This window comes from Thermobia domestica, chromosome 6, assembly GCF_964235325.1.
Source record: "Thermobia domestica chromosome 6, izTheDome1.hap1.1, whole genome shotgun sequence".
Classification (NCBI taxonomy): domain Eukaryota; kingdom Metazoa; phylum Arthropoda; class Insecta; order Zygentoma; family Lepismatidae; genus Thermobia; species Thermobia domestica.
In genome coordinates, this window is record NC_137459.1 from 2,986,412 (window position 1) to 2,998,694 (window position 12,283).

The following is a 12,283-nucleotide window of genomic DNA, read 5'->3' on the forward strand; positions in this document are numbered from 1 at the left end:
TGAAATTCTCGCTGGAAGCTATACATAATAATATCACTATTATTAAGATACATTCCAATACAATTATTATTATTATTATTATTATTATTATTATTATTTTTCAACAAGTACGTGGCCTAAGTAAGTTTGTGTGCAGTATTAATTGTTTTCTTACGCGAAGTTTGGTCAACATCAGACGAGTTCTGTAGATACCATACGATATACACCGTACTTGGATTTTATTATTTGCGGGGAGAAGGGGTGCTGGGAATTAATGAAAAAACGATAAAAGGTTACAATATTAATTCAGAAAATTCAAATACATGATTTGTCATATTGTATAATAAACTATGAAAATAGGGATTTAGATGGGACCCATTTCTACGAACAGGTAGAAACCTTTAAAGAAAACAAGAATTTTACGAAAACCAACAATGGATCAAAAGATTGCGATCTTGGCCAATAATTAGTTCTTGGATCAGGGGCCACAAAATTTTTGAACAGCTAAATACAGTTTTCGTATCTTCTACGGAATAAGGCCATACAAAGTTAAGTGATAGTTTGGGTTTGGCTACACTATATGTAGTTCTCCAGGTATAAGGTGTACAAGAAAATTTTTGATTGAAATATACTGGATCATTTGATCCAAGAAATATTTCAAAGATAAAAATATATATTTTCTTTTCTTAAAAGTAAAATCTGACAAAAGCAAATCACTCTTAATAAATAATAAGTGTTATAACTCGGAAAGATGTTGCCTTCATCAGACAAAATATCTGGTTTCAAAGGACTTGATATAAATTCTATTTCAATGAAATTACTTATTACCCCCCCCCCCCCCTCCCATGGTCTCACATTTTGTAATTTTTCATCTTATTATCAGTATAAAATTTCGAAGTTCTACAAATAATAGTTTTGAGGGATTGGAGATCAGGAAAAAAGTTTTTCAGACTCCCGTTTTCGCTGTTTGGAGGTCGCACCTCGCAAAATTCTGTATTATCTGCAGCGTAACAAGAAAGAGTTTGGCTTAAACTTCTAATAGTTACGGAGATCTGCTAATAAGTGAATCAGCGAGTGAGTCAGTTGATCTACTCTTGTATGTTCACAGATCTCAAAGTTGAATCAAAAAGCTTTCTTCCTTCATTCCGTCCCATTATTATTGGCTAGAAGTACTGCATCCATTATAACTGTATTTGAAGTACGAAGTATTGAATTTTGTAGTCCATTAAAGGTAATGTACATTGAGAGAAATAATATAGAAATAAAATTATTTTTTACTTCCTGTTTTTTTTTTTTTTTTTTTTTCGGCTGATTCAATATTTTCGGAAATTTTACATCTCTACGCTGGTGAAACACCAAATCCTTGTGATATAAGAGTATTTTCAATGACAAAAAGTAATAAACTTTCGTAAGTCTTTTACATGAATTGTTTACATATTATATATATATGACGTATAAATATAACGTCAACTTAGAATCGTTCGCTTCAACGGAATAATTGGTAAATAACCTAGGCAATGGCACTCGAAGAAAATTTTCTAGGGGAGCATCTCCATGGTTGCTATATTATGTCTGGTATTTATTATACGTGGTTTGCTATATTACGTATACCTTTTCGTGAGCCAGGGGGGCTCGGGCCCCACCTTGCCCCCCAGGGGCGGATCCAGGACGGACTTCTGGGGAGGGGCGGTGGGTAGGAATACTGCTGCTTTTAAGAGCTCCAAACTCTGGGATTGGTTTTATTTATATATATAAAATAAGAAAGTTTCCTTTTCTGGGGGGAGAGCGATTGACCCCCCACTGGATCCGCCACTGCTGCCCCCCTTCGGCCACTTATGAACCTAGATCTTTCTACCAGTTGTAAAAGTTGATCTTATACGGAACTATTTCATACCTACATTGGCAATCATGAAATTAATTTATATTTCTCAATTCTTTTATAAATTACTTAATGCTTTTCTCTTCTCTATACTTTTTCACTCTCAAAATTTTGTCATCTTTCAGAATACAGGGTGATCCAAAAGTAGGTATACACCCCCCTGCGTTGATCAAGTATAACATTCTAGTATATGGATTTTTTTGCTTAGGTTCTTCTGAGCTTAAGATATAAGTAAAAACACATTAAGAACAAATAATAAAGAAACTAAGTCTACCTGATCTATAACAATGAGAAATGATATAAAATGCAATGAGCTGATCAGTACGGTACTGTATATCTACTTTTGGGCTAGCCTGTAATTTTTGGAGAGTTTTCTACATTTAATCACTTTGTTAGAAAATGAATTAACTCACCCCGCAATATTTTCAACCAAGGTCAGAGCGGAAAGCAAAAGCAGGAATTATATGCAGTGTGGTTACGTTGTGAAATATTTTTAATTTAACCTTTTGTGCCGGAAAATGAGAATGTGAAGATTATGTTACTGTGATCATCTTACCTTAACTGAATACGCAAGTGAGAGAGTAACAGCTAATGGAAGCCCTTCTGGAACTGCAACAACCAGTACAGTCACACCAATAATTAAATGCTTCACAAGCTCATTCGCGTATGTACTCTTCCAAGGCTCTTGTTTAATAACAAATTTATCCACACAGAATTGAATTACTAAAATAATAACGGTCAGAACAGCGATAGTTGAACCTAGCAAATGGAGAGAAAGAATTTATTTTAGATATAATTCAACACAATATCACTGATAAGTATAAATAGCATTCAAACACTGTTCATGCAACAAAACAGGAAATAATCTAAAGAAAAAAAAAAAGGTTTCTTTAACCCTTTCCCTGTGTAATTTTCTGACTGGGGTCTTCTGTTCAGTGTGTTCGGCGTAATAATACGCTCGTGGTCGTTGTAGCTTATTTTGTGTCGGGCGTAATAATACGCTCCCGTACACAGTATAGTTAATTTGCCTGTGTTGAGCGAATTAATACGTGTTTCGTGATACACTAAACTGATGTTGTAAGCTTTGCGCAGAAGTTCTCAAAAAAATTACACACTACGGAAAGAGTTTCGCTCAGGAAAATAGGCTGTAAGTTCTAGATTGACCGTGGGCGTAATAATACGCCGAACACAGGGAAGGGGTTAAAAACGCAAATTTTAATGATAAGAATATGATACACAAACAACTCTTTGCAACTGCTTGAAGTTGATGGCTTGTTTAAAGGCAACAATTATCCATGACATAAATCTTACTAATCTCTTGAACAGAAACGAAACCAAATAAATAAATAAAAATTTAGCCTCACTGTCAATTGATTTTTTATTTCATCTAATTTATTTATTACTTATCTTCAAAATAATCTTTTACTTTCAATAATATTTTATCGAACTCGCGACTACATAAAAAAAAAAATAATAACTGCATTAACTTTTGAAAATTAACAGAGTAATGAAAATTCTGATCGCGAAAGTACAGTACAAATTTTGCTAGGCATTTGGAGTTTCTCTTTCTATAATACGAGGTGTGTTCGAAAAGTATCGAACCTTTGGTTAGCAAAAACACATTTATTGATTTGGAAATCCGAAAACTAATCCACTTCAAAGTAGTCTGCTTGGTAATGCACACATTTCTTCCAGCGTTCCCCCGTTGTTGGAAACACTTCTAGAACGCAGTTTTTGGAATGGTGAGCAACCATGCCATCACATTCCACATTATGTCTTCTTCTGACTCAGATCGCGTCACTTTTAGTGGAATTTTCAGTCTGGGAAGTAACTAAAAGTTACACAGAGCCATGTTGGGTGAGTAGGGAGCCTGACGATATATAGGAATGGTGTGTTTGGCGATGAAAGCCTGAATCAAATTTCGTGGACACTCTCCTCATACCCAAATTCTCGTTCAAAATTGAATGTACCGATCCGATTGAATGGTTTCTGCTTGAGTATCGCCAAGCTTATGGCAAAAGGATGCAATATCGGCGCTCATTTTTTTTTTTTTTTTTTTTGTCGTTTTACAAAAAAAAATGAAATCCGACTACACGTCTTCAGTCATTGGCCGACTGCCAGCAACTGACGCTTTCTTGGCTTGACTTGTTTTGATTTTGAGTGTAACGGCGCGTTCAGCAGCGAGGCTATATGTGACGTGGACCTACTGATTAACGTAGACTCCAAACCACCTGAGCTCCCGCCGGGAATCGAACCCGGGTCTCCCGCGCCAAAGAGTGACGCTTTCTGTGGGCGCGAAAAAATTCAAGACTACGCATGAGTGTACCCTCTACATCTACACTGAAGAAAGTCTTCCGTGCTTCATTGGTTTGCGAGAGAAAAAAATAAGGTTCGATACTTTTTGAACACACCTCGTATATCAAACCGGACATTTTCCAGCATTTTAGTTCGAGAAAGTGTATCAACTACTTTCTTGTTTTGCAAAACGCCGTGACAGGAAACAAACGAAAGGAAAATAAATTACATTTTTTACCTCTGTAGGAGTTTGATATTTCATAAGTACTGAGAAACAAATATATTGCTGTACTGAAAATCTGTTAAACAATTTATCTCAGCCAACAGTTGAATGGTGTAAATATAACTTTCAGTGCCTCCAAAATATTTCCACTACTTATGTTACTAGATTACTACATCCACTACTTTTGGAGATGATTTCAACTGCAGTCACTGCATCCTTCAACCTGATATGTTAAACATCTAAGTGACCGATCATTACAGCTACTCTAGGAATTCAAAAGGCTGAGAAAACAAGGAAATCACATCGACTATTAACCTCGTCGGTTGATTAAGTCCATATTCCACAAGTGGTGAACCTGTAGAACCACCTTTAACCATCCTAAATAATTAGGCTACGTCAGTCACAAAATAAATATCATGATCCCAGTTTGGCGACAATTGTATGCTTGTTAACGAGGCAACCAAGAGTCAAACCGAAATAGTTTGTTTATTGATGACCCGGTTTCTCTAAAGTGAAATGCAAAATGAAATCTTTAAGTTTTACGTCCCACGTTTATGCCGGTTAGGCTAAAGGAGACGATGATGATGAGAGATGAGTGAAATGGTGGAATGAAGAAAGTGGGAGGAAACGGGAGAACCCCGAGAAAACCCACGAGCACAGTGTTTGTCCACCACAAAGTCCACACGGCGCGATGTGGGATCGAACCAGGGACCCCAAGCACCAGAGATGAACGCTCTGCCACCGACGCATCCTAAGGTGAAATGGATGTTACGAGTTACTGTAATTAAGCTCTAAAATATTCTTGTGGTTTGTGATGTCTATCGAGCCTTGAGAATTAGTGTATATATATATTTAATGTGTCAAACAATGTACGAAACGGTATGTAATAATGATAATGTTATTAAACGTGATGTTTATTGTAATTTTAATTTAATGGTGATCGGATTAACTACTACCATTGGTCTATTTTGCTGTTTACTTTTATAGCCAATTTCTACTTATTTGCTGCTATTTCATATCCTGACAAACATATCAAACAGATGTAATTTTAAACTCTACTATTGTCCTGGGAATAAAACAACAAAAAGACGGTTAAATAAGCTTTCTGATTCAAGACGCACGCATATGATCTGAAACAACGTAAAAAGGCTGATCTCACTTGAACACGAGTATTATGATCTGACGAAAATTTTCTCTGCATCCTCAGTTCAATCCCACATTCTAATGCTGAGTATGTAAGGACATTCATGAATATTTCGATTCTAGTAAACACAACAACTTTCCGAATTTGGTTGCTCAGGCTTTATACCTACAAAGAAAGTTCTCAACGATACAAATACAAGTTTTCTAATTCGAAAGTATCATTTGGATCATTTTAATTATTGTTCTATACAACTGAGTTTTCAGAATGTACATATATAAATGGCCAAAACACTCCGGAACATAAGACAGTGTCTAACAGTAAAAAACCAATGAGTTCTGAGGTCAAACAACGATTTGAACATAAAAACAGAAGAACTGTTTTTTTTCGACAAGCTATTTGTTTGTTTGTTTGTTCTCATGCCTACGGGGGGATTATCGTCCAGTGATAGAGAGTTCATTTCTCGGGTAAAAGATTCTAGTTCGATTCTAGACAGATTCATGTGGTGGTTGTAATTTTTGAGTCTTTCCCGGTCCTTCGTTTACTATTTGCTCCAGCTCCCCTGCATTTGTCGTTAGTTTAATTTTCCCTACAGGGCACAAATGCACCGATTAAACTAAGGGTTTCATTTTATTTAAAATTCACTGCAATTTAATATAAAAAGTAGGTGCGGAAGCATCAGATCTCCGAAATAATTTCTATAAAGACCTCACAACCATGTCATTATTAAAGACGTGGTCCATGATATTATAGAACAAAACAGAAAAACACTTGTAGACTGACTATAAACTCCGTGCTAAGTGCCAAAATGAAAATGTTGAGTAAAAAGCCCAGATTTTACTTCAGAACTGGTGGGACATACACCCACGCGCATTCTTCTGGCGATTATTTGAATTACTTCCACAGTGAATACTAGAGAGCCCGTTTTTCACTGAGCAGTGTTAGGTTAGGCACATAGGCCACATCTTAACAATAAACCGAACTTTTTCCTTTTTGACACTTTGCACGGATTTTATTTTCAGTCTACATTTATTCCTATTTGAACTGACAATCCCAACCTCGGCAGAGTATTACTATGAAGCAGAATCAGAGGAATACCCAAAATTCTTATACGTAAAACTTTCAAACTGGTGTTTACTTATTTTCTACATAAAATGAACGAAACCTATTATACTTCTTCTTAGGAACTGGATGCCCTAGCGCACTGGCTGATTAAGAACTTAGCCAATACATACCTGCATAGCCAATCTGAATTGCTAATTTTGTCAATTTAGCTTGTAAGACGGATTTTTCCTTCTTGTGGCTTTCCGCATGAGTACTTCCAGACGTGTGATTCTCAGTTGATTCTGCAGAGACATGTTTATTCGGTGTATGATCAGCCACTGGTGCATTTACATGGCTGTTGCCGGTGACAGGCTCTTCCTCTTCACCTATGAAGCAAGCAAGCAAATTAATGGTATAGAATCGATTTTTAGACCTAAATAGATGCAAAAAGAAGTTTCATAAGACAATTAACTTTACTACCTATTCAGTGCCTTCAACTAATCAGTTTCAGTTGAAGGTTTGCATAATACAAACTTCTCTTAGCAGATATACGTTTTTTAACACAGCTTACGTTTGATATATCATGCACCCAATCTTAGAACGGTTATAAAAAATCACCACATCTTTGGAGAATTAGTGAAACTTCGTGTTACGAAGATTAAAGTAAAAATTGAGGAATATTTTTAATCGGAAAAAATGTATTATCGATTATGAACAAATCAGTTCTTTTGCTGTGAAATAGTTCTGATGAAGGTATCTAGAATATATGGAATATACGTAAGAATGTCATTAGGTCAAAAAATACTTGGGTCTCTAATTTTAGCTACAGACCGTGGATAAAGTGTCTCAGCTGTCAATAATAATAATAATAATAATAATAAAGTTACAGATGGGCATACTTATTAATGGTTCATATTCTACTGCTCTAGAATTCGTACAACGTTATGATACAGGTTTGCTGGTAGTAGTCTACAATGTTGCTTGCATTCCTATGATTCTGCTTTCAACTTTCTGCCTTCGTGACTAACTTTTGTTTTACGCTTTATATGTGGAAAGGAAACGAAGATAAGTTTTCTGTAAGCAGCAGAGAAACAGCTTTGACTACTGTGCTTTCAGAATGAGAACACAAACCTGTACAGGAAGTGAGCCCAAGACGTGAACTTGGTGTAACCGAACCGATCTTAAAACTTCTTCTCATTGATACCGAATTGACATTATGTCCTCCACAAATATTGTATCCATTACTATGGTATTTGCTAATACCTAATCTTCATTTTTACGGTGGAATTAAGTTGCTTGGTGCCATCAGAGATGGTCGGAAACCAGAACTGTAGGAATGTGAGTTGTATTGTGGTCACCACTAAACTTGTATATTCGAAATAGTAGCATACTGAACTATTGGTACAAGATGCTCGTTTGTAACTACTTTTTGACAACGGAGGCATTTTTGCCGTGTCCTGTAGTTAAGACTAGAGACTTTTTTTTCTCATCATTATTTTAAATTTAGTAATACACCAGGTAGATAAGGGAAAAATCAAACATTGTTCAAGAAGCAGCTAAACAATGAGGAATACACCTACAGGTATGTGTAACAGAAAGAGAGTACAAAAAACATATACTGTGTAGGCACAGCATTGAACATGAGGAGTGATGTGACGATGTGACCACAATAAAGCATAATAACGGTAAGTATGCAGGGAAACCCACAGTTAGTTACTGACGATTATTCATATACTTCGATACCCTTGTAATTTACTTATTGTGCTTTCACTCCTGAAAATTTTCTGTCTGAACCAGTATATATTTACATTTTTCGGGAGAAGACGGGAGCTATTCTTTACCAATGAGGAGGTACCAGATCATGCACAAGAATAAATTTGGGAACGTATACTGTAACAAAAGTTAAAACCACATATATTTTTTTTTTTTTTTTTTTTTTAAATCACAGCATTTGGGCTTACCGTCAATTCTCTTACTCCCTCATTCATGCACACATTCCCATTTATTCACACATTCATACATAATATTCTTTTGAGCAAAAAATCGTGAAAATTATGAAAATATGGGAAAACACTTAATGTTCTACGTATTAAGAGAACTAAAACTGGTCCATAGCAGCTGAAATATTGATGCTAATTTAAACCTCACAGAATTTTAATAGGCTCCTGTGACACAAAGGAATAACATCTTTTGATGAAGAAAGAATTACCCCCTATACACATACTCCGTAAACTGAAGAACTTCAGAGAAATACCTCACGATGGTATACTAATAGTCACAACATACGATTGGTACTCTCCCCAGTTCGATATTCAAGCTAAATTATCATGTTACGTACTAACAATAGACATTACATCAATAACATATCTAAAAGAGAAAGAATTTAACAACCACCACATACAGAGAGATTGTGCACACTACTGTTTCGTCTACTAATACAAAAACCAGTCTATCATCAAGATTTCTTTTTTAAGCATGCAATGTTGATATGCACAACACAAGTTTTTCATTTCATTATACACTATGTATAATAAAAATCACAACCTACTGTCAAAAAAACTACACTCCTTATGCGAAAAATTGCGCTCGTCATGCACTTGATTTCGCCACTAAGGAATCACCCTTATTACAATCTAAATTGAAATTCATACAAACTTCTATTGCGTATACAGCCGCATAAATTTCTCTGTCATTTCTTTAGAAATAATCTGAACTGCACTAATGTTTCCAATATATAAGGTGTCTCAGAAGTCCCCTGACATAGGGTAACTGTTATTATCAGTTACAACAAAATGTAAGAGGGAAAACCGTCTCCAAATATGATGTTTTCAATCTAAAGTGAAGGATTTTTTTTTTTTTTTTCGGACGAGCCATTTGGGCTGCACACTCTTTATGCGCCTAATGTTAAATGAAAATGCAACGTTGCCACTTGCCTGGACCCCCACAACATACGTAAGTGAATGAAGTTACTGTGTTTTACGCTAACGTGTCGATGGCCAGATCCCATTTCAAACAGTAACTTTATTTACTTATGTTGTGGGTCCAGGTAAATGGCAACGTTGCATTTTCATTTAACAATGTGTGAATAAAGAGAGTACAGCCCAAACGGTTCATCCGTTTTAAAAAATTCCTTCACTTAAGATTGAAAACATCATATTTGGAGACGGTTTCTCCTCTTACAATTTGTTGTAACTCGGATAATAACAGTGTTACCCTATGTCAGGGTACTTTCGAGACACCCTGTATATTAATATAATTTAAGAACAATGTACTCAATCTCCCTATTACTGCTACTACTTGTACATAGTTTGAAAAGAAAAACGTATGGTTGAAGTCAATCATTAAAACGTGGCAAGGAAGTATTCAGGTTTTTCTAACTTTTACAACAGATCGTATGTACTTTCTGGATTAAATATTAGTAACACCACTCACTATTTCCTTGCTTTATAGTTTCCCGTCACGGTTTATAATTTCATATTATCCAGAAGTTATTACATTAAAAATACCACTAATCACTCCTAAATGAGAATACGTTGATGCAGCCTTTTAACACGCCACTATCTATATGTTAATTATTCTTCTGTACTTGCAAAGTTCGTGTAAATGTATCAACATTTTTGCATCATACATTTCACATCCGAAAATTATTTGCACCGATTTTTCTCTAGTAATTACCATCCATTCCAGCAATAAATTCTTGATTAAATTACATCAGTGGCTTTTTGTATATTTTGTTTTTTGCGTCGCAAATTGCTAAACCACGCTCGCTAACTTTGTCCTATAGATTATCTAAGGTGGTAGCTGGATTTGAATGTGTCTATATGGAATTTTCTATTAAATACTGAGTCCAAAACGGAGGACTGTAATTATGCAGTCTACGAACTGAAGCTTCATTTTTACCATAAAGATACAAAAAGTTAATTTCACAGAAATTTTCATTTCCTAACTGATACTGTAAGCTAATGCTACTGGGATCCAGTTCAATTTCCCAATTTTCCAGAAGTTCTAAAGACTTGTGTTCTTTCTCCATTTTCAATAGAACCCTAGAGGGCTTAGCAAAATTTCTGGACCAATGTTGGCGAACAACTAGGTGTATCGTTTATGAACTCCATATCAGAGTTTGAAGTAACTAAGAAAACCTAGAAGGGTAGAAAAAAGGGTACCTACTACTGTCCCGTGTTCTTGCGAAATCCTGATTCCGAAATTTTATTTTCAAATGAAATATAATGCCAAAGTACACAAGATATCTTTGCTGTCATTCCTATAGCCATTCTCCAGTAATTATGGTATATACCGGTAATCCGTAGCGCATTAGTTTGTACTATTGAGAACCCAAAATACACACAATGGGGAAACATTGAATTTTCGAGCAAGGGAATATAAATAACTGAACATTTACTACTACTATACGTGACATTAAAAAACCTGCCTTGAAGAAAAAACAATATACCGTTCTGTCGTAAAAGTAGCTCACTTCAGTAATAAATTCAAATAGTAGGTGTATCGCATTATCCAATACAATATTTTATTGCAGTGCGTTTCTACGACTTTGTATTGCACACTGCGATGCGATACCGCTTTTAAGAAACACGATGTATACACAAGGTGGTACAAAAATTTTGGAAACACCCTAATAAGTGGTAAACGCTGCAAAATATACCCAAAGTAACGATGTAGATGGGAAATAGGGATAGGGAAAATGTCTAAGGACTCATCGCACTGCCGCCTGCTATCTTGAATTTTATGTAATTGTCTTAAATCGAAAGCATAACATCTGATATGTCATTTTAACAGCAAATTTTCGTAGAAATACAATGGCACTGTTATTTACTACCTACCGCTAATCATTACGAAATGATGACTGTTTCTTTGTGTGTATCGTTACAGGTGACTTTCTAGCAGATAGCAGACTGCATTAAAATCCTGCTGATCTTCGGGGAACGAAGCACCAGGGTGATTGGAGATTAGTTTAACCGCCGTCATCCGGAAAGGACTCCATCAGCAATGGTGCTGTATTAAAAGTGCTGAAGAAATTCCAAAAAAGTGTATCTGTGGCAGATCAACCCACGACTGGTAGACCACACACGGCGACACACGAGGCAACAACTCTGGCAATGTTGGCATCATTCAGTAAAAAACCAAGAGAGAAACGCCCGTAGTCGTACCTCAATCATTTGCATTATGTCAGCGAATAAATGGGACTCTTATAAACTGGAACTTCAACACCTTACAGAAGATGATCCAGATATCTTCATCTAGAAATTGCTCAACGGGCCCCAGAGCAGCTACGACAAATCCCACAATCGCTTTTCACGTATTGTTTACTGATGAGGCAAATATTTACTTGTCGAGCGAGGTTAACAAACAGAATGTGCTGTACTGCTCGGATAGTAATTCGCATTGCTTTCACGCACTCGCAGGTGTTCCCAGCAAGGTGATGATGTGGTGTGTGGAGAACTCAGTTGTAGTTTGACGGAACACTAACGGTGATAGATTATCGGTGCATTTTAGAAAACGATGTCTTGTCATCACTGCTGTCGGAAGCTGGCTCATTCCCTAAGTTTTACATTATAATTACATACGCTTCGAGTCCAAGTCTACAGACGCGAATTGCACTGTGGCAAGACTGCAAAGATCCATAGACTGGCTCTACCAGTTCATCAAATAGTTACATCGATTCTTCCCAGATGGCAGTTAGAGTCGAAAGACGTTGAAACTAGCA

At 36.1% G+C, this 12,283-nt stretch overlaps 1 protein-coding gene across 15 annotated transcripts in view; it reads right to left on the reverse strand.

Moving 5' to 3' along the window:
• The window catches only part of PMCA (plasma membrane calcium-transporting ATPase 3), a 765,800-nt gene that overhangs the window by 73,383 nt on the left and 680,134 nt on the right, over positions 1-12,283 (reverse strand). For all 15 annotated transcript variants that reach the window (XR_014131792.1, XR_014131781.1, XR_014131782.1 and 12 more), the window contains 2 exons: positions 6,753-6,947; positions 2,415-2,617 (listed from right to left, as the gene is read on the reverse strand). Coding sequence is in view for 3 of the 15 variants with exons in the window: in XM_081761243.1 (XP_081617369.1) it covers positions 2,415-2,617; positions 6,753-6,947 (398 nt within the window). In the remaining 12 variants the exon portion in view is untranslated. The remainder of the gene's footprint in view (positions 1-2,414; positions 2,618-6,752; positions 6,948-12,283) is intronic.